The 23,365-nt window shown below is 30.9% G+C and overlaps 2 protein-coding genes across 7 annotated transcripts; one reads left to right on the top strand and one right to left on the bottom strand.

Annotated features, from left to right (window-relative positions):
• The first annotated feature begins 269 nt into the window (after window positions 1–269).
• LOC105432242 (arylsulfatase B) lies at window positions 270–5,809 on the top strand. 3 transcript variants are annotated; one of them, XM_089077939.1, is made up of 9 exons: window positions 270–963; window positions 1,443–1,673; window positions 2,566–2,721; window positions 2,826–3,093; window positions 3,652–3,809; window positions 3,906–4,041; window positions 4,536–4,646; window positions 4,722–4,972; window positions 5,289–5,809. In XM_089077939.1, exons 1-9 carry the CDS (start codon window positions 817–819, stop codon window positions 5,634–5,636), a joined length of 1,806 nt encoding a protein of 601 aa, XP_088934065.1. In that variant the 5' UTR covers window positions 270–816; the 3' UTR covers window positions 5,637–5,809. The 3 variants fall into 3 exon arrangements, with proteins under 3 accessions (XP_088934065.1, XP_088934064.1, XP_088934066.1); XM_089077938.1 differs by having other exon boundaries at window positions 273–676; window positions 761–963; window positions 4,536–4,972; XM_089077940.1 differs by having other exon boundaries at window positions 275–553; window positions 4,536–4,972.
• Window positions 5,810–6,162: 353 nt separating this feature from the next.
• Window positions 6,163–22,950, bottom strand: LOC105432244 (uncharacterized). Of its 4 annotated transcripts, none has more exons than XM_011646952.2 (11): window positions 22,688–22,950; window positions 20,569–20,742; window positions 20,032–20,406; window positions 19,494–19,846; window positions 18,414–19,176; window positions 18,107–18,215; window positions 16,734–16,862; window positions 7,935–16,461; window positions 7,180–7,343; window positions 7,036–7,090; window positions 6,163–6,678 (listed from the first exon to the last, which is right to left on the bottom strand). In XM_011646952.2, exons 2-11 carry the CDS (start codon window positions 20,734–20,736, stop codon window positions 6,654–6,656), a joined length of 10,668 nt encoding a protein of 3,555 aa, XP_011645254.2. In that variant the 5' UTR covers window positions 20,737–20,742; window positions 22,688–22,950; the 3' UTR covers window positions 6,163–6,653. The 4 variants fall into 4 exon arrangements, with proteins under 4 accessions (XP_011645254.2, XP_011645255.2, XP_011645256.2 ...); XM_011646953.2 differs by having other exon boundaries at window positions 18,149–18,215; XM_011646954.2 differs by lacking the exon at window positions 16,734–16,862.
• Between the last annotated feature and the right edge of the window lie 415 nt (window positions 22,951–23,365).

The raw sequence follows: 23,365 nt of genomic DNA, 5'->3' as shown, positions 1-23,365 counted from the left end.
TATCTTATAAAGAATTATGAAAATATCTTGAAATTATCTTATGCGTCGATTTTAAATATTCTGTTCACTGGATCCATATCTTTCTAGCATCTCAACCTAGGAAAAATTAGCGTTACCAAAATGCATTCGCCTTGAAAATCTTTCACTTGAAACATTTTCTTGCATCAATAGTTTTGGAGAAATTTGACTGGACATATTCGTGACTTCGAATGACTTTGAATATCTACAGTCATTATATTTGTGTTGAGGTACCGGTCGTGGGGATTCGAGAGAATATATATGTATATATGTATATTGTGATATACGTATATATGCGTGTATCATTGTATTGTATTGTATTATGGTATATGTATATATGTGTGTATCATTGTATTGTTGACATGTTATTCTAAACATGTTATTTGCGATAAATATCATCACATGCCTCTGTAATCGAAAGGCTAAGGTAGCCTGAGGTAGCCTACAATCTATAGTCATTATATCTGTTATATGTGTTGAGGTAGCCTATAATCGCAGATGTTCGAAATTGGGTAGTTCATTTAAAAAAGTGAAGGTGACTTTCATATTTTTTTAGCGTCTCCACCTAGAAGAAAACTAGTGTGACCAAAATGTGTTCTCCTCAACATACTTTCATCTGAATTTTTTCGTATCATTAAAAATAAGTTAAATATTCAAGGTGTTTTGATTTAAGTAGACCGATATCGTGTATAATTATATATTTTTGTATTAATATATTCTATATAATTATTATTCTATATAGAAAATTTTTTGCCGGATTCGTAAAACAATTTTAATCCAATCTCACAGATTCTCAAAATGAGAGATAAATTATTTATAGCATCGCTGTTTTCCTTGTTGTATATTGTGAACTTTGTAATTACAACTTCACAAGAAATTAGTAATAATAAAAATAAGAAAAAACAGAATAAACCTCATATTATTATAATTCTTGCTGATGATATGGTAAGTACTACTTTTACTACTATTTAAAAGTTCGATATAACAAATTAGTTCCTTTTCTATATCAAAATTTTGTTAAAATTGTGATTAAATTTAACATCATCTCAAAAAATTTTTATTTAACAGTAAAATTTGGCCGCTTTTTTATAATCTTTAAATGAATCTTGAAATATAATATATTTTATCTAAAGCAATTATTAATGAATACATTAACTATACTATACTACTATACTATACTGTACTATATTGCTATATAATATACTTATTAATTGCATTAACTAATGCTATTAAATATTATATTTACTTTTAATAGATTACTCTTTTTTGTATTTGCATATTTTTAAGTTTGCATATCTTTAAGTTCTATGACAAAATTACTTATTATTCTCAAATATAAGTTACTATACACGAGTTGATTTAGATAACAAATATGATAAGTTTAAGCGTTTATACCTACTTATTTATACCTTCTTATTTGGCAGGGTTGGAATGATGTAAGCTTTCATGGTTCTGATCAAATCCCGACACCGAATATCGATGCTCTCGCATATAACGGAATAATTCTAAATAATCATTATGCATTGCCATTATGTACGCCAAGTAGATCATCTTTATTGACAGGAAAACATCCAATTCACTTAGGCATGCAACATGATGTTTTATATGTATCAGAACCACGTGGACTTCCACTTAGTGAAAAATTATTGTCACAGGTACACAAGTTTTTATTTTTGTGGAGTAATATAAGATAAGAATATTATATTTAATAATAAAACAAAATAATTGTCATAATATGCTAAAATTATAATGCAAGTATGTAATTTTTGTTTAAATAACGTCGGAAATTAAATAGTCATTGTATTGTAAAGTGCCAACAAATAATAATATTAGCTATATAAAATAGTTGATTATTAAAATTATGAGATAAAATTTAAAATCATTAAGTGATCTTAATTAAAAAATTACACATCCTAAAATATTTTTTTAAATAACATTAAATTTAATTTATTATGTATCATTTTATTTATCATATATTCGTAGCAGCATTGATCAAAATTAGTTGAATTAGTTAATAACAAAAAGTATATAAAAATAATAAATAAATATAATAAATATACCCCGACAGCCAATAAATATACTCTGAAGAAACAGATTATGCGTAGAGTCTGCTATAAATTTATGATGCTAGAAAAGCAACAGGTTGCAAACAGACTTTATAGTATTTGACGTCAGCAAACTAGTGCTAGAAACCTAACAAAATCTGTTGACATTCTGAACCAGGAGACTGACAGTAGAAATCGAGCAGGACCTGTGACACAAACTGATAGCAGGATCTGCTTGACTTCTGCTGCCAGTCTGCTGGCACAAAATGTCAACAGGTTCTGTCAGCAGAATGTAAATAAAGTGGGACCTCAGATGTAATCAGTTTGCTAACATTTTCTGATTAAATTTCTGTTGTTAGTTTGCTGACATTCTGCTAACATTTTGCTGACTGAGTATATATGATTGTAAATAATAAATATACTGTCGTGTATATAAATAAAAAATATATGATTGTATATTAAAGTTAACTCAATAATGGAAATTAACATGACTTTATTGTAGCATTTAAAAGGAGCAAATTACAAAACACATATAGTAGGTAAATGGCATTTAGGTTACTACAAGCGTGAATACACGCCAACGTATCGTGGCTTTGATACACATTTTGGTTACTACAATGGTCTTCAGGATTATTATAATCATATAGTTATTGACCCAGTAAGTTAAGTCAGAATCAACATTCTTTAATTTTAAATGAAGATAAAAGTTATAGTATTAATTTTGAAATATAAATATGTATTATATTTATTAATAATTATTAGATCATAAAAAGTGATCCACCAGTCCAAGGCTTCGATATGAGGCGAAATTTGTCAGTTGCATGGGACACGATGGGCAAATATTCAACGGATCTTTTTACAGAGGAAGCTGTACGTTTAATTAATGCTCATGATACAAATAATCCAATGTTTTTGTACTTGGCCCATCTTGCTCCTCATAGTGGAAATCAAAACGACTTACTTCAAGCTCCCGCTGAAGAAATTGCCAAGTTTTCCTACATCAAAGATCCAGCAAGAAGAACTTATGCTGGTATAGATTTTTTTTTAATATAAAAAAATAAGAATAAAAAAAATTTAAGAAAAGTTTGATATGTTAAATATGAAATTTTTATTTTTCTATTTCCAAAAGTGTAAACAAGAACAAATTTTAATTAATGTAACATATTTTTATAAAAATTTGATATTATGTTACGTCTTAATTTTTTAATTTTTCTAAAATTTATAGAACTTATAATTTGATATTATATGTAGAATATCCCAAAAGTAATAAATTATTTTCAATGAAATGAATATTATTTTCAATAAAATTTATTAATTATAAAATTTATAAATTTATTTTCAATCAAATTGGAAAATAATTATGATTTAAATTTTCGTATTTAAAAAATTATTTCGTGAAAAAAATAGCATTATAATTTTTTGCGAATTATTATATTATAACTTATTATCTTTAAATTTTGAGACATCTTGCATGTAACTATAATCCTAAATTATGTTAATGAAATGAGACATTTTCTTTATATGATTCATAAAATTTAATTGTAAAGAATTAAATTTATTTTATTCATTAACATATTTTTACTTATAGCCATGATTTCTAAACTAGATAACGGTATTGGTGAAGTTATGAAAGCTTTACAGGACCGTAAGATGTTAAAAAACAGCATCGTTCTTTTTATGTCTGATAACGGAGCACCTACTGAAGGTCTCTTTCAGAATTATGGTAGTAATTATCCCCTTCGTGGAGTAAGTATCTGATATAATTATAAAAGAAATTTATCTCCTAACAACATGACATAATTTACTTTAATAAAAGCATAAAATTAAAATATATTTTGATAGATAAAAAGCACTCCTTGGGATGGTGCGGTGCGAACAGTGGCGGCAATTTGGAGTCCTTTAATAAAAAAACGCGCACGAGTATCAAATCAATTAATGTCTATAGCTGATTGGTTACCTACTCTGTTATCTGCCGCTGGTTGGTTATAAATCATTTTCATATATATAATTTTATTAATTATATTATAATTATATTATAAAAATTAATTTATCTACCTCCCTCTTAGCTGTAGAATTGAAGTAATAAACCATTCATCTGTCTACATAAATTAATTTACAAAAGTAAAAATTTATAAAAAAAAAACTAAATTAAAAAAAATTAAGTTATAATCGTTTTTATAACATTTATAATTACAATATTGATAATATATGAGTAAGTAGAAGTTAATATTTTATAGAAAAGTTGATAAAAATTAAATATGTGCAGTTTAATATCTATAATAAATATTTATTTGACTAATTAATTTAATTTCGATATTTACTATAATTATATAATATATAATACTATATATTTATATAGTTTATATGTATATATAAACTAATAAAATAGAATTAATCGAACAGATTTTAATATAAAATATAATTATAATTAATGATAACAAATCTTAATAATATTTAATAATATTGTTGTAGGCATAAATAACATAAACATTTCCGAAATTGATGGTCGTAACATGTGGCCAGCATTAATGTCTGACAGACTTAATCCTAGACAAGAGATATTGATAAATATCGATGACATCAGTAATTATTCGGCTATTCGTCATGGTAATTTTAAATATGTGAAAGGTAAAATTGAAGCAAGTTTTAATTGGGTAGGAGATTCCGGAAGATCATCTGATGAAAATCGATCGCCATATGATCCTGAAAAAGTGCTACATAGCAAAACAGGAATTGCTATCGCTCAAGTACAGATAGCTCAACGAATATCAGAAAAAAAAAGAAACATTGATCGAGCTTATGATAACATCCAAAGAAAAAAATCAGAAAAAAACATACTAACTTTTCATAAAATTCTAAAGTTAAGACGTCAAGCTGAAATCCATTGTAACGTATCGGAATACGAAAAAGTGTGTATTATGATAATTTAAACAAAATTTAATATAAAAACTTAGTTATAAAAACTTAGTTATAAACTTTACTATGATATTTAATTATTTCACAGTTGTTGTTGAACCACTTTCAGATATCTGAAATTTTAAAGAATTTTGAAGATCTATAATATAAGATATAAAAGATTTTTTTAAACTTTTATTTTAAATAAAGATAAACAATTTCTAATGTGTTTTATTTAAAGTTTTATTTTTTATAATTTTAAAGATTTCTTTTTTATGATTTGATTGATTATAATTTGATTTGAATTAAAATGTTATTTGTTTTTTATAGATCCCTTGTGATCTAATAAGATCACCATGTCTCTTCGATATCAAAAATGATCCCTGTGAAATGATCAATATTATTAAACAACAACCTTCCATAGCAGCAAGTTTAGAGATGACTCTATTACAATATAGGTATAATATGGTACCACCAAGTAACGTAAAACCAGATCCACGAGCGAATCCAATATATTGGAATAATACTTGGACTTATTGGCAGGATTCTCACACGTTAACATTTAAATTAAAATTATTACTGGTACTCTTACTATTTATTATTATTATTGCATTTATTTTTATGTCTTTGACCATTGCAGAAATCATTTTAAAGTTCACTTTGCTATACGAGATCTAATTTAAATAGTATGAGTACTTGTTATTACAAACATTATTAAAAAAAGTGACAGTATAACTTATTTAGTATATGATGAATTAAAAAATTATGATGCATGATTTTTTGAAACAGTAATAGCTTGACAACATGCTAAATACGAAAATTATTTTAATAAATTATATTTTACCCAGTGATCCCTATCTGTTTAGTTAAATATTTACTTTTACTTATATTTACTTTTAAATAATATAAAACGCATAGTAATTTATCCTTGTTTTATATTACAACTCATTATTAAATATTTTATTTATTTATTGAAATTTCTTTTTTTTGTACAAAATTTTATGGAAATAGAAGAAATGAATAATTTACAATTATCACGAATTATTTCTGTATTATCTGTGATTTGTCTTCCATGGCTTTCTTTTAATATATATCTAATAATATTGTATTATACTATTAAGCCGGAAGACAATCGTAGATAATTTACAAAATTATATTATATAATTATTAAATTATTAACAAATTAATAAAATAAGAAGGCAACTTTTTAATAAACACTTTTATATTCAATAGAATTATGATACATAATGATAGAATTCTAACATGATCTTGTATATATTTCATATATTTTATTACAAATTTAGTCATCAAATAAAAAAATCAAATATCTAATTTGTGGTTTCATTGTATATCCCATGCATATTTGCTGTACAATATTTATAATACACATAAGTCTGCTCTTCATATTCTCTTTTTTTTTCAAAGAGGAAAGAGTGACTTTTCCGAGAAAAACGCTAGTTACATTCTGTACATGTATATGTAATTTGAAAAATATCTTTTTCTGACATCCTTCCATTATTCACAATATCCTCACAAAACTATGCTTTATAACCACGTGATTTTTGTCTAAAACATACGACAAGATATTCCAATTATGCATTATTTAACTGCAGGCATAATCTTGGCAGTTGGCACTTGGCAGGAATGTCTCCAGAAGGCAAAAGCAATTTTTGTTTCATTCCCGCTATTCGTTCATCACATGTGCATCACTTTTGGTGTACTAAAATCAGATACATAATAATTATATTATATAACTTATATTATCTTTATTACTTTTGTTTGATTTATAAAATTTAAGAATCTAGAAAAAAAATTTATAATGAATATATGGACAACAAGATTAACAATAGGATCAACAATTTACAAAAGCAAATATCTAAACAATTAACAATTTGTGATTTTAAAATTACAAAATGTAGAATTAAATTATGGAATCGATATGAAATTAAGATCCTGTTAAATGATAAATTTATGAATTACGAGTTGATGAAATTAGAAAACAATAGTAATATATGTTTTAAAATTAATAAATATAATAATGCAAATTTTAAAATAAAAAATATCTTTTTATATTTACCTCTTGCCCCACAACCAATTCAAGAGAACGCTCGATTGGCTTTGAACGTCTCGAGCTATAATTGATTTATTTCGTTAGTATACAGTTTTAAAAATTCGGTATAATGCATTTCTTGCTTTCCTACTAATCAAATGGGATACCTACAGAGCGTGTAATTAGCGTTGACAAGTCTTGCGGCTGCTTCGGGCGGCAAAGTGCTTAAAACATCTCTATGCGCTAATAAGGACATTTGCTGCGTATGTCTTAATTCTCGTTCATCCTTCAATCGTACATCCTTTGCATGACTGACTGAATGTAACTGTGATAACCTAAAGGGAGAACTAGCTTATATCAAGCTGCAAGCGATCTGCAATATGCGAGGAGCGAGGCATATCATGCTAAAGAACAAAATTTTTATTCTTCAATATTGAGCTTCGCGGAATATTTAAACAAATTATGAAAAACGTTTGGATTTTTACTAGTCAACAAAACTTTAATCTCTAAAATTTTAATTAAAGCTCCATCATTCCTGCCACTGAACGACGTCAGCGACTAGAATGAAGAGGAACTTAATTTTAGTTTAACGATCATGTAAAAAATTATTTATTCTCAAGCTTTGATTAACTTTTTCTTTAAATACGCTACATTTAAATATGTTTATACATTTAACTTGTATGTTTATACATATTACTTATTTGATTATTGTACATTTAATATTAAATCATGAAGTGTCCAATAACATTAATTATTTTCTCTTATAATGAACAAATTAAATATTCAGAGACTACATTTACATACAACAGGTACGTTCAATTTTTTTTTACAATTACATTTAATTACATAAGACTACATTGATTTAAGAATAATCTACAATTTAAAAGAATCTACAATTTTGCAATTATGCAAATAATTTCACTTACTTCAGAGCAAGAGCGTCTTTGTTCTCGATCGGGGTGTCGATAGCTTCTTTCGCGATTTCAACTGGTCCCTCGGACTTCGAAGGCGATGGTTGTTCCACGATAGGTTCTATTATTGCATGTGAAACCGATGATGAATCCTTTATTGGGCTCGCTTCGACGTTGCCAACTTTCCTGAGCTCTTCGTTCACCCGAATTGCGTTAGACAATCGCAATTGTAACGTATCACGTTCCTCAAGCAACTGCATCAGTTCGTGAGTCAACTCCTCGCATCTGACATCTCTTTGATGAAGCATATATAGTGCGAAATCTAATTCGTTAGAAGTCCTTTCCCTGTTGTCGTCAACCGTTGGTTGGACGGTTTCCGAGCTCTTTGACGACGCTGCTTCAATGACAATGGGTGCGTCTTTCTTCAAGGCGTGCTGTATCAGTTCATGTTCCGAAACTTTTTGTTCCAACAATTCCTTCAATCTATTCACTTCTGTCTCGCTAATTGTCAACGTTTGTCTCAATTCATCCAATTGTTTCTCCTCCTCCGCGGACAATGCTAAGAATTCTTCTATGCGCAATTCTTTTTCGTGGATCTGCACCTTTAAGTTATGAAGTTCAGTGTCTTTGGTTATGCTGAGCTCGGCCAATCTTTTCTCCTTCTCCGCCAGCTCGTCGATTGCATGCATCAATTCATTTTCTTTTTGTCGCAGCTTATTTCCCCGATCATCTGCCGTCGTTCGCAACTGTTCGTATTGCCTTTTCAGATTCTCAATATCGCTATCCTTCAATCGAAGTTCCGCAAGTAACTTCTGATTCTCCTGCGATAGCCTCTGCTTTATTTCATCGATCTCCGATTCTTTCTTTTGCAATTCTCTGTTCAAGAATTCTTCGGCATCGATGCGGATTTGTTCTTTCTCCGAAGTTAATCTCTCGATTGCATTTCTGCTCTCCTCAGAGAGCCTCTCGTAATCTTTAAGATGCAAAATCTCTTCTTCTTGTAGCTTCGTGATAGTTGACTTTAACATCTGTATTTCTTGCTCCTTGCCGTATAATTCTCCCATCAATCTTTGTACAGTTTCACGCAATTCGAAATCGTCCGACTGAGGCTCCATACTAGCCTGGAGAGATAATTGTGAATCTTTCTCGGCTATAATATACTTCAATTCGTTAATCTCCTGTTGCTTTGCATGCAATTCGTTCTGCAACTTAACAATTTCCTCCTGATCGTGTACAGATCGTCTTCGATCTCTGGAGAGCAAACCGACTTCCTCCTTAGAAATGTGCTCCTGATTTTGTCCGTTAATGCGTTGCGTCAAAAGATTAACTTGCTCCTGTCTCTCTGTCAAGCTCTCCGTAGTTGCTCGCAAAGAAGTCTCTAGCGTAGCCTTTTCATTATACAGACAATTGATTCTGTCCTGCATTTGCTGAATAATTGTAGGATACGTGTTCTCACTTAAAACGTATTTCAAATGCTCCAGCTCTTGCTGTTTGACTTCCATTTGCGCCTTCAATTCGCTTATAGCGCTCTGTAGTTCCGCGTCATCGTCGTGGCTTATTCCAGCAACCGGAAGACTGTCGCTCATCTGAGAACTCAGCTGATTACGCAATCTCTCCAACTCGGCCTGCTTATCGTTCAGTTCTTGGTTCCTGATCTCCAATAAAGAATCTTTATCACTCATCATGGCTCTGATTCCTTCCAGATCGTTTTCCTTAGCACACAATTGCGCACTCACATAATGCAGCTGCTCGGTCTTTTCTTGTAAATCACGTTTTAAAGCATTGATTTGCTCTTTGTGGCTTGCGAGTTGCGTTTGATATATCTCGGTCTCCCGATTGTATTGCAATAAGAACGATTCTTTTGCCGATTTTAAAACTTGAATTTCTTGTTCCAAACTGTGAATACGCGAGGTATACTCTTGTAAGTCAACTGTGCTTGTTGTTTCCGTGGCATTCAACTGGTTCTGCAGATGTTGGATGTCCGTTAAACATCTTTCCACTTCTGCCGTGAGTTTTGTCTTTTCTTCCTCATATTGTATCAATTCCTGTTGTTTCTCTCGCAATTTTTCGCTCATCAAATTCATATCAGCTTGAATAGTTCCTATTATTGAATTTCGTTCTGTTAAATCCTCTTTCAGATATGCAATTTGCTGCTGTTGCATTTCCAATTTCTCCATGTAATCTTGCAGTTTCAAATTATATTCGTCGGCTGTGGATTGCAATGCTATTAATTTCTCTGTTAAATCATGCAGTTCTTTATCTTTTTCTTCGATCTCTATCGCATGCTTTTGAATTAATTTCTCTGTAGCTTCACTGACAATAGCATTCACCGTTTCTTGTTGTACCAACTCGTGCTCCTTGTCACTGAAAGCTTGCTTCAAGGTATCCAAATCTTGTTTCTTCTCATCCAATTCTTTTGTCAAATTTTGTATTTCTGTTTGTAACGCTGCTTCAGCTTGTTGTCGTTCCACGTATTGAACTTGAAGTTCTTGCTTCAAATCAGCAACTTCTTGAACTCTTGCATTAAGTAACTCCGTGACTTCCATTAGAGATGCATTAACGGCTGAAAGGTTCTCTTCTGATCTCATTAGAGTATTGATTTTACTTTCCAAAATTTCTTTCTCTTCTACAACTTTCTGTAAATGACTTATCTCTGTTTCATATTTGTCGATCTTTGTTGCATATTCAGCCTTGAGGAGATCGCTGGCTTGCTGCATCGCTGTTACTTGATCACTTGCGTTAATCAAACTTTGCTCATATTGTTTCCTGAGGACATTATATTCTTCTTTACTTTTGTTTAATGCACTTTCTAGTTGTGCATTTTGATTGTTTAATGTATCTAACTTCTCCATAAGCTCATCAATATTACTGTTACCTTTTGACTCCAAATTTGCCATCGTTGCTTTTTGCTCTTCTAAAAAGTGTTGCAACTGTTCGTTTTCTGCTGCGAGTGCTTCTAACTCGTCCTTTAAATCGTCTATTTCTTCCTTGTACTTCTTCGATATTACTTCTAAATCATCACTAGATTCCGCTGATCTTTTTTGGGGCTGATTATGCGTAGTAGATTTATCAACTTCATGATCTTCATTTTGCGAGAGAACAGTAACATTTTCTATGTCAGTCACATTTTCTTGTAGTCGCCACTCTAAGGATTGTACTTTGTTATTCAGTTCCTTGTTCTGAATACGCAATACTTCAATTTCCATATCTTGTCTCTCTTTCATCTCCATATATCTTTCATTAGCCGAAACTACTACGTCAAGTCGTTTCAATAAAGCCTCTTTTTCGGCAATAATATTTTTCTTCTCGTCCTTAATTTCATTAAGAGCTTTTTCCAAACTGGCGATTTGCGCCTTCAACTCCTCTTCAATTGCCGTATCCAAGTCGAAAAAGCTATCAGCCTGCTTCTGCGTTTTTAATTGTTGTTGCAAGCCTTCTATCTGTACTTTATATTCTTTCAATTTCTTTACTAACTTACCACTCTTTACCTGCGCTGCTTTGTTCTCTTCGGCAATCCTAGCATTTTGCATTTCCAGATCTTTGATTTTATTTTGCAAGTCTTCTACTTTCGCACGTAACTGCATTTCGGCGCTCAACGTCATTGTACTGAGAAGCTGAGTGCTAACAGCCGCTTGAGCATTCTCCGCATTCCAACCCCAAGATTCTTCATCGACATTAAAATTCTCAGAACTATTGTCCCAACCAATATCCAATTGGATATCTTGCTGTCCTTCTTTTTCAATAGGAGTTTGTGTTGTTTGTACATGTTCTTGTTGGCTAGTCGATTTTTCGATAACCGTAAGAACTTTTAATTCTTCTTGAACAATCGATTTTTCCACAGAAGAAGACTGTTTCGAGATATCTTCACGTATCTTTGACTCCTGTTTTAAATCATCCAAAGCTTGGGTGAGATTCGCGATGAGTATTTGTGCCTGATCTCTCTCTCGCAAAGCATTCTCTAATTCAGCCTGTAAATTACGTTGACTCATAAGTGATTCCTTTAATTCCTCCAAAGATCGTGTCAAATCATTCACTTGTAATTGCAACAAGTCTCTCTCTGTAGTAGTTGTAGAGATACGCTGTTTCCATTCTTGTATTAAATCATGATCACTAACGATCTTTGCTTCTGTTTGCAGATTATTTATTTGAAGTTTATACGATTCAATTTGCTGATCTCGTTCTATCGTTAATGCTTTTACAGTTTCTTTCATAGAAGTTAATTCTGTTTTTATCGCATCAATTTCGGTATCCTTAAGTGAGATTTCTGTTTTTAAATCTTCCTCTACATTCGCGTATTGCTGTATTCGTTGATTTACGGTATTTAATTCCGTAATCAATAAATCCATCTGTGTATTCTTATCAGTCACAAGTTGCTGCAATCTCTCCGATTCCGCTTTAGCAATATGATATTGTTCTTGCAACGTTTTCAATTCATTCATTTGATAAGTTACATTATTCAATTCTATATTCAATGAATCTACCTGCGCGTTCTTTTCAGAAAGAAGCTTCTCTATTTTTTTCAATTCATTTTGTGAATCATCAAATTGATTATGTAATTTTTGAACAAGCAATTTTTCTTCCTCTATATTATTAAGTAAAAGATCTATTTGTTTCATATGTTCAGAACACTGACTCTGTTTCTCATTTAGTAGACTTTGCAGTCGTTCTATTTCTTCTTTATCCGAAGCAATAGCTGTATCAAAGATTTGTGCTTCGAGTAATTGTGAAGCATCTTCTAGCCTCTGTTGTTGCTGATTTTCAGTAGGAATATCTGTTGTATCAGGAATTTCAACTTTGCATTCCATGTCTTTGTATTTATATTTTTCCAACTCACCCTCCAATTCCGACACTCTCTGTTCGCTCATGGCCTTTTCTGTTTTCAAAGAATCGATTTCTTGTTGCAACGTATTCGTTTGGTCTACAAGTGACTGATTAAAGCGCTCCTGAGCAGTTTGCATCATCATATCATTATATCTCTGAGATTCATCATGAAGCAACACGATATTACCGTAGGAATTGGCCAATTCGTTATTCAGATTTTCAATTTCCGCTTGACGTTCTTGTAAGCGCGCTTCCAATGCTTGCATCAAATTCTGACATTGTTCGGAATGGTCACAATGTTGCGCGATGCGTGTGTCATCTTCTCTTACACTTTGTTCCGGAACTTGTGCGGTCACCGTCATAGATGCAATCTCCTTCTGTAATTCCTCGATTAATACACGACGCTCTTCCGATTTCTTCTCGGCATTTTCTAGTTTTTCATCAATTTGTCTTTGTTTGGACAACAATAGACCATTTTCCGCCATTAGGTTCTTAATTGTAGCAAGTTGTTCCACATATTCGGTCTCCATCACTTGCATGCGAACACTTAATTCTCGCGCCTCTTCTTTTACCTCATCCAGTATTGTTTGTTTTTGTTCATCCTCTTTACTGGTAGTTTGTTTGTAAAGTTCATATTCTTTGGCAATGTTCTCCTTCGCTGTTTTCTCCGCTATTACTTCAAGAGAGATGCGTTCTATTTCTGCCCGTTGTTTCTCGACCTCCTCGTCCATTTCTGAAATATGCTCCATTAACACCATAATCTTTTCTTTCAAACTGCTTGATTCCTTCTCAAATTTCTCTGAATTTGTAAGAATATCATTCTTTGCCTGCAGCAATTCCTTCTCCAAATCACGGATTTTGTTGTCCTTTTCTCGCATGGAAATTTCCACTTCCTGTATCTGCTTATTTTTAACTTCTTTCTCATCTTTCTCCGTTGTCCATTTCTCCTCCAACTCAGCGACGCGCGCTTCGAGTTCTTGGCACGCTATCTTCTTTTTGTTGAATGTTGCCACAATTTTTTTCATCTTTTCGGATTGCGCCTGTAGCTTACTCTCTGATTCTGAAAGTTTTTGTTCCAAGTCCTCAACTTTGCTCTCCAATACAGTTTTCACATCTTCTGTGATATTTTTACCGAGTAATTCTTTCTTTTGTTCTAATTCTACTTTTATAGCTTCGTTTTCCTGTGTTTTCTCAACTAATTCCTCAATAACATCTTCCAATCTTCGATTCAACATCGCCATATCCTCCATATGCTTAATTTTAAGCCGTTCCATCTGCTTATACTCATCCGTTAACTCCGACTGTATTTTCTCAACATATGTAGTTTGATTGTCCAAAACCGTTTGTAGTTCCAAAATGCGCTTTTCAGCTTCAGTCTTATCGTTCTTGATTTCTTCAATTTGTGCTTCCAAATCCTTTTTAGCTGCAAGTAAACCATCAATTTCCTGTTCTTTCTTAAATAGTTCATTTTTAACATTTTCGTCATGCTTTGATATATCCTGAATTTTTTGTAATAAATCATTATTTTCTCTTAAGATGTCTTCATGTTTATTCTGTAATTCAATATAACTTGTTTCTTTATTTTGCAAATCCTCTAATATTTTTTTAAATTCTGTTATAGGCTTAGATTGTTCCAATATTTCAGTAATTTTACTAGTTAGAATATGGACTTCCTCTTCTTTTTCCTTTACTATATTACTAAGTCTCGCAACTTCTCCTAATGATGAAGATAAAGCAACTTCGTTTTCTTTAAGTTTGATCGAATAATTATTCAACTCGTCTTGTAAATTGTCTATAGTAATCATTCCATTTTGCAACTGTGAATATTTGGTATGCAATTCTTGATCTTTCCTTTCAATTTCTGCCTTCAAATTTGTAACTTCGTGTTCTTTCGCAGTTATATTCGCTACTTCATCTTGTAATTTTGTCTCGAGAGAGCCTATGATACCTTGAAGATGTTCTCGTAAAGTAACAGTTGCCACATCTTTTTCTTTTATCACTTCTAGCAATTCCTTGTTACCATCTTCCAATGTCTTGAAAGCTTCTTCTATCGATGTTTTTCCTTGTTCCAGAGCTTGCATTTTTTCTTGCATCTCGTCATATTTGAATTTCCATTCTTCTGCAGTAACAAACATATCCTTCAGTTCACGTTCTAAACTCTCCAATTTTCCATCCGATGCTTCATACTCTAGCAATCGTTTAGCTTTTTCCTGTAACTCGGCTTCCATGCTCTCCAACTTCATATTCATTTCCTCTATCTGATTTTGATACTCCACGATTAATATTTTGCTATTCTCTAATTCCTTCTCCAAAGATGCTACAATTACTGCTTGCGATTCCTGACACGCATCTTCCTCTGCTTTTCGTATCTCCGAAATTTCGTCAGACGATTTCTGTAAAAGCATACTTATTTGCTCGTGCAGTTCCTGTCTTTCATGAGCAACATTCTCTTTCTCTTGGTTCAATTTCTCCAATTTATCGATTAGTTCCAATCTTTCTCTAGAGAAATCACTACTCGTCATATGTTCCAGCTTCAGATCCAGATCTTCTTTCTCTTTAGTAATTTTATTTAACTCTTCTATTTGACTGTTAATATGTTGTTCGAGCTGTGAAATCGTCATTATCATTTGCGCGTTTTCTTTCTCCAATGTTGCGAGTTTAGACTTTGTATCATCAGTTTCACACGATGTTACATTAATGGATTGTTCTACTGAAGCTTTCCGCAATTGTGCCAGTTCCTTTTCAAGAATTTGTTGTCTCTCTCTTAAGACATTAATTTGATCAGTAGATTCTGTTATCTGAACTGACATATGAGAAATATGAGACAATTCCACTTCAAGACGTTCCTCTAATTTCGTGCGATTTATAACTAACTCAGTATTCTCTGTTGTCAACATTTCTATACGATTTTGCAGCCTGTTGTTTTCATCTGTGAGATCCGTTATTTGTATTTTAAGTTTGGATATCTTTTCCATCAAATCATCATTTTGTTGGGTAAGCGTCTCGATCTGCAATCGTAAGCTGCTATCAATCTTGGAGATGTCCGATTGAGCACTGCCTTCTATTTGATTTAATCGTTCTTCCAGTTTTGTTAATTTGATAACAAGCTCATTATTCTCTTGAGTAAGTAATTCGATCTTTGTCGTGTTGTCATTTTGCTCTGAGATGCGCTCAAACGATTCTGTGGAACCTGTATCGGACGAACCTTTTTCTTCAATCCTATTCAATTTTATGGTCAGATCACTGTTCTCCTGTGTCAATTGCTCGATTTTCTTCATCAATTCACTACGATCTGTATCATTTATGGTTTCGAAAGATTCCGTGGAACCGGCATGTGAACCATCCTTTTCCTCTAATTTCGATAATTTAAGTGTTAATTCATTATTCTTCTGTTCTAAATCCTCAATTTTTTTCAATAAATCGTTTCTATCATTCATTTGAATAGCTTCGAAAGATTCTGTCGAACCAGTATCTGAAGCACCCTTCTCCTCTATTTTATTTAATTTGTTATATAATTCTGAGTTCTCCTGCGTCAAGATATCAAGTTTTTTTAAGAGTTCATGATATTCGGATTCAAATTTATTATCACTTTGTTCTTTGTGTGCTGTTTCCAGTTGCTCCTCCAGTTCGACGATCTTCATCTCTGCAGTCACTCTGAGATTTTCTGATTCCGCATTCTCAGCTTCTAAAGCTACAACTTCCTGCTTTACTGTGTGAAGCTCTGAAAGAAGATAAGTAAGCTTTACAAACTTATTTCATTGGATTATAAACGTGTCGATTCGTAATACGTAATAACATTATAATGCATGTACATATAGAATTAGAAGTACAATTATTAATGCTGCACACAGTAATTAATAATCCATCAAAGAAAAGCGGAACAGCTCATAATAGATAGTTTTATCAAAATGTGTAACATAATTTCATAATAGATTATTTAAACTGCCAATACACAAAAAACATTTGCATAGATTATTCAATGTAACAAATTACCTTGCATTAGATCTAACTTTTGGTTCTCTAAGGTGGCGATTGCATCAATATGCATCTGTATCTCTTTTGTCTGAGATGAAACTTTACTTTCCAGGTCAGCAACACATTCTTGCCAATCTCCTGCCGAGGCTGTGCAGATCGTATAATTTGCCAATAACATACGTGCAATTTCATATTCGTTCATAATAAGCTTAAAGCAAGCGATTAAATGCTAATAAATTTTGACAAAATTTCTATTTCTTTGTGCAATTTGTTAATTATTCTATTATACATTATTTGTTATAAAAAAATCAAACCATCAATAAATTCTCATTTTAAAGCATAATAAGCTTATAATTTATTTTTCAATATTGTATATATTATTCCAAAAAATCTAGAATATTTAATAAAATCGTAAATTAAAAATTAATATTTAATATTATTTATACATGTGCATATAGTAATATTGAGTGTATTACATTTTTGAAAACATTTTTTATAATTTAGAATAAGATATTCTTTTTCTTCCTCATTTTAATAGCATCAGACGTATGTAAAAATCATAAATTATTATTTTATAATTATATATTATAAATTATATACTTCAATTTATTTTATTGTATTTAACTGTTAGCTGCATTATATACATCAATCAAATAATACATACATCAAAATTAATTATATGCACAAAGTATTTTCAATTATTGTTTTTTTAATAAAAGCACATAATAATAGTGATAGCAAACAAGTACATCATAAAAATTCAAAATTGTTATTGAAACACATGCAATTAATCAATTATTCCAATGAGCATTAATTATTAAAATGAGCAAATATGTGGGATAAGTATTAAGAATAAATCTACTTCTAGAATAAGTGCGCAGCAAACTTTGACAAGTAAAGTAGGTACCAAGTAGGTAGGTTATATTCGCTTAACAAGAAATATTTCAGATATTGATAATTGAAGCGTACAAAACAAGAAAAGAATTCCATCACCAGAAATGTCTTAAAAAGTATTATTTTTCATTTTCTTTGTTTTTCAAGTGCTTGCGCAAATCAAATAAAAATCGCGCAATTAATTGATATTTGTAATATTTCATCTATTTCTATATTTTATACTTGTGAAATTCATATAAAAATCAATTATTATTACAATCTAATTTATATTATTAGATTGATATACAATATTTAGATCTTTGTTTTGTTGTAAAAAAAAATATATATATATAAATAAAATTATAATTTTAGAACTACTTTTCATTTATAGAGGAAACAGGGCTGTGGAAAACAGGCTACCCCGATAAAAAAATATTAACACAGATCGTATTAAAAATCCGGTAATATAACTAGGACAATGGAAACGTCGACGATAAAACGTTTGTCCTGGTTCCTACCTTTAAGCTCGTCAAAATCTACCAGATTCAGCTGAAGGTTACCTTTCTCCTCCTCCAATAATGCCACTTGATTGCCTAATCTAACGAGTTCTGCATTTGTATCGGATATCTAATAAAATATATACATTATTATTTTGATAGACACAGAAATTTGTGAATATATTCCAACGAATTACATTTTCAATTTAATATTCAATATTATTGCCAAAAAAGCCAAAAAAAAGAAAAATAAAAATTTATACACCTTTTCTAATTATAATCAATAATCTTGGACATTAAAATCTAGAAATAGTATTTTAACTCTTACCATTTTGAAGTTTTCCAATTGCTTCTGTAAGTTTTTCACTTTACTTCTATGTTGAGCCTTTAATTTGATCATACTTTTATTTAAATCTTCTAATTCTTTTGTCAATTTTATTACTATGTCTGCTTTAGGTACTGCTTGCTCAGTTGACAATCTCGCTGCAATATCATTCCTTTCTGCTTCGAGTTCATGTACTTGCTTCTCAAGATCAATAATCTTATTGGATTGTTCTTCGTTTTTGGATGACAATTCGACCACTTGTTTCTGCAACTCAGCCTTCGATTCTTCTTCCAATAGTTTATTCGATTCTTTAAGTTCCTCTATTAAATTTTCAAGTTCTGATATTCTATTGTCTTTTTCGATAATTGCATCATTACCATGAACTGATTTACTAGCAATTATTTTATCCTGTAATTCCGCAATATTTTTCTGCAATTTGTATTTCTCATCTAGAAGCTGTCGATTATTCTGTTTCAATTTCTCTATCCTAAATTGTAAATCTTCGACTGCTGGAGTTGTCACTATACCAGCACCAGATTCCAATTGAAATATTCTTTCTTTGGCCTCTGCCAATTTTATTTCATATTCTTCCAATTGCTGAAGAAGATTATCATTTTTCAATTTTAACGACGATTCAACAAGAACAAAATTTTCTTGCATTGATTTCATTGCATCTTTAGTCTCCGCTAAAGTATCCATAGTGGAACGTGAAAAATCCGCACTTGCTGATTCAGCTATCTTTTGTTTTTTGAGTTGTTCTTCAAATCTATAAAAAACAAATAAATTAAAAATTTAAAACTGATAAACTTAAAAAAACTTAAAAAAAAACTTAAAATTAAAATTTTATAGAAATAATATTACGATATTATTACGTCAACAATTAATATATTACTATAAACAAATTTTAATAAAATTAATCCAAAATTCTTTTAATTTTGCCTAATAATATAAAAGTATTCTGTTAACAATAATTCGAATATTAAAATATGTAATAATTTAAAATAATATTACTTATAATTTTAATATTACTTATAATTTTTTAATAAAAAGGCATAATATTAATATAATTAAAAAATATATTACCTATTGACTGTACGTTCTAATTCCGATAACCTGTTATCTCTTTCTTGTAGTTGTTCTAGCAAACTACTATTCTTATTTTTCAGAGACGTTTCGATTAAGACAAAATTTTCTTGCATTATTCGCATTTCGTCTTTCGTATCTTCGAGAGTATCTAATGTCGTTTTACCCTTCTTAGAGAGGTCTGCAGACATAAGAGTAACTGCTTTTGTTTTGGAGTCAATAACAGAATCTTTCTCTTTTAAATTTTCTCGAAGGTCCAAGATAGTAGCTTCCAACTCGATAATTTTGTTATTTAGTCCCGTGATTTTTTTCTCCTTTTCTTGAATGTCTTGAATTTGAATTGGTGACATCACCTTGAATTAAAAAATCAAAGTGTAAATTATTTAAGATTGAAAAGTTTCATAAATAAATTACTCATAAAACACAATTATTCTTTGTATTATAATCGTTAAAAAAGTTACAAAAAATTACTTAAAAACAACATTATTTTAACAGAATTGATTAGAATAAAGAATACAAAAAACTAGGTAGAACTCACATCTGAAGTAATGACAAGAGGCCTAATTGGTGTGATAGCTAATTGATCCTTATATTCCGCTGCTGCTAAATCTGTTTCATCCAATTGTTGCCTGATAGCTTCCACTTTCTCTTCCACTTCTCGTTTTGTTTTTGTCAATTCTTTGCTACGTTGCTCAAATACTTTTCTATTTTCTGCCAACTTTCGTTGAAGTAAAGAAGATTTTGCTTTTGGGGTTTTCGCTTGACTTATGTCATCGATTGTATCATCTGCTATATCCTTTGCTGTAGATTCAGTCTTATGTAAATGCGTTGTGTTAGATGATGAAGCTTCTTCTTTACTGCGACGTGATAATTTGGCTCTGGATTTAATTTTTGATAATCTTCGTGCATATTCCTAAATATAGAAAAATTAATATAACATTATTCCTAAGATAATACAAAACAAGATATAGATTTTAAATATTATACTTTTCTTTCTTAAGAAAGATTTTCTGCAAATTTATATTTTTAAAAATATGAATTCTAAAATATAATTGTTTTAATGATTTTTATATACTTGGACTTCTTCTTCTTTTCTCTTTAAACTTTGTTGATTCCTCATCATGATTTCTTTGAGGGATTCTAATTGATTTTTATTCTGCTCACATGTCTCCTTCGTGTGTACCACAGCCTCAGGAGGGCCACCTTCCATAGCGTCTGATGATTTCTCAGACGCGCTCCACATTATGCACTGTACAAATAAAAGCAATACAAACCACTGCATTATTTATTTTCAACTCTTTCTAATTTTAGGTACACTCTAACAAAAAAAAGACAACTGGTAAAGTCAATGGCAGTGAAAGTTTTTCTAATATGGCAAAACAGAATATCATTGTTCTGATTTTCCAGATCTAATTGGATAGGGTCTATACTGGGGTAAACTAATCGCATTAAGTCTCGACGCAGATCAGACCTTTTCATATTCCTCCTCATTTCTACATGATATTCAGGTAAGGTCAAACATCATGTATCTTTCCTCCATTCTTTACTTTAAAAGTGCCAATAATAACAGAAAAAGATATAAGTCATATATTATTATTGAAAATTTTATTAAAATCATATCTTGCTAATTTATCATTCAGATATATCATTTAGACATAAGATATTTTAGAATCATTCTCTTTTATTTCTATTATTGTTCATCAATATTAAATCATAATTTCATTATTCTGAAACATTAAGTTCTACTTTTTAAATTCTTTATTGTTATCATTTCTATTTTGATCTTAAGTACACGGAACAAATTCAATGCATGAGCATGTCACACAAAATTCTAAACAAATAAAATTTGTAAATACATATTAAATTAAATTTACAAGGAGCTAAAATCTTTATTATAGCACATCCATTATTTTGATACAAAATATTGCTTGACTTGATACTACTTATACAGAAGATGCTATAATCATAATTCAGAATTTAAACCTTACCTTTTACCTTTTATGATTTATTCTGTTTAATTTAAAAAAAAAAAATATATATATATATAAGATATCACGACATTAAATAAAAATAATTAATATTGTTAAATCTTAAAAAAAGATTATATTTTTCCATTCTATGCAGCACTGTCATGTAACAAAAATATTTTCAAAAAAAACAACATACTTATATTTATTTAAGGTTATACTTATTTAAGATTATTTCATAATAACAAGAAAATTTAATTAATGTGAAATATTATCTTTACTTGTTAATTTATACAAATATAATAGAATATAATATTTATTTTGTCCATAAATTAATAATAAGTACTTTTAATAATAAGTAATAATTAATTAATATAAATACTTTTATAGTAGTTTCATATTGTTTCTACATAAAAAAGTTAAAGGATAACATTTTGATAACATTTGCATCCTTAAATTTTTTGCAATAAAATCAAGCAATTTTTACAGTACATATTGTAAATAAAATATACAAAAAAAAAGAGAAAAGATATCAAATGAATAACTTAATATAAACCAATTTATAAAGACATACACATTAACTTTGTCAACTCAATCAAGATTTTAAAGAACTATTTTAAAGAACAAGACTAAATCTTCAGATATAATAATAACTATAATAATATATTGTTTCTACATAAAAAAGTAATTAAATAATAATGTTCTGATACAGCTATATCCTTAAATTTCCTGTAATAAAGCCAAACAATTTTTACAGTGCATATTGTAATCAAAATATATACAGGAAAATAGAAGATATTAATAATTTAATACAAACAAATTTATAAAAACGTTTATATCAATTTTGCCAACTTGATCAAGACTGTAAACCATCGGCTTGTCAAAATATAAAAGTCTAGGACTAGAATTAGTAGAGCTGTTGATACTGCATATATATATGATCGCAAATTTTAAGATCACAATGATCGAAACAGCCTCGAAAATTCTCGCCGATCGGAAATACGTGTAACGTAAAACTGTTCAGTTATCCGGAACGGAGACGCATTGAACACGTAGCAAAGTGACGTAATCCACGCGGGGACGCACGTGAGGGAACCGCGAACTCGACGAGCGGATCGCGCGCGGATCCTCCGCGAACATCATCGTCAGGGACGCAGCTTGGCGCGATCAGGATGAGGAGAAGAAGAATCGGAGAAACACCCGAAATCTCGTATGGCTTTTACGTACCTTCTGTTTGGCGTCGCGCGAAGTGTCAGGAGAACGACACGTCGTTGCGCATAATTAGGTCGCCCCGTCGCCGATCGCGATTTCTCGGCGTTACAGATGAGCGCGTGTCAAAGGCGCATACCACGACGAAACGGCCCGCAAGCTCCTGCGAATAAACGACGGTGAGTTCCCTACGCGAACCCGAAACGAGACCGACCCGACATCATCGTCGTCGCCTTCGTGCCATATTTTCACGGCCGGAAATAGCGGATGCCTCCCGCGCCGCGCCGCGGCGAGTGCCGTTGTCTTCTAGAGACAGAATTGCGGTCATCATCGTCGGCAGATAAGAAAGAATCCTTCCGGATAAATTTGTCGATACTCTTGAGGTTTTTTTTCTGTTTCTGCATTGAACACTATGTACTGAAACTTTCTATCTCTTTTGTCAAATTTCAAGTATACAGGTATTTGTTTTTTTTAGCTGAACCTCTTGCATTGTTTATTTTTTCTTTTTTTCCCTCCAATATGGGGAAAAAAAGAAGAAAGATGAACTGAAAAAGTTCAACTGAAAAGAAGAGATGTTTTACAGTGTATGTTAGTATAGGCTTAGTGTTGACTAAAACGGCGAATGTTTTGCTGAACACTATTACCGCGGGACACGCATATGTCCCATAATTTGATGGATTGGTCTTTCGAATCGGC

Source organism: Pogonomyrmex barbatus, unplaced genomic scaffold (genome assembly GCF_055798465.1).
Source record: "Pogonomyrmex barbatus isolate J1 unplaced genomic scaffold, ASM5579846v1 scaffold20, whole genome shotgun sequence".
Classification (NCBI taxonomy): domain Eukaryota; kingdom Metazoa; phylum Arthropoda; class Insecta; order Hymenoptera; family Formicidae; genus Pogonomyrmex; species Pogonomyrmex barbatus.
This window is presented reverse-complemented; position numbering and strand designations above follow the sequence as displayed.

Excerpts from the sequence above, each read along its gene's own strand:
- LOC105432244 (XM_025219644.2), bottom strand. The coding sequence starts at position 20,775 with ATGCAGTGGTTTGTATTGCTTTTATTTGTACAGTGCATAATGTGGAGC. Across the intron at positions 19,177-19,493 it reads TTAGAACGTACAGTCAATAG|ATTTGAAGAACAACTCAAAA; the intron begins GTAATATATTTT and ends TGTTTTTTATAG. Across the intron at positions 16,462-16,733 it reads AAAGTTAGATCTAATGCAAG|AGCTTCACACAGTAAAGCAG; the intron begins GTAATTTGTTAC and ends ATCTTCTTTCAG.
- LOC105432242 (XM_089077938.1), top strand. The coding sequence starts at position 817 with ATGAGAGATAAATTATTTATAGCATCGCTGTTTTCCTTGTTGTATATT. Across the intron at positions 964-1,442 it reads TAATTCTTGCTGATGATATG|GGTTGGAATGATGTAAGCTT; the intron begins GTAAGTACTACT and ends CTTATTTGGCAG. Across the intron at positions 3,810-3,905 it reads GTAATTATCCCCTTCGTGGA|ATAAAAAGCACTCCTTGGGA; the intron begins GTAAGTATCTGA and ends ATATTTTGATAG.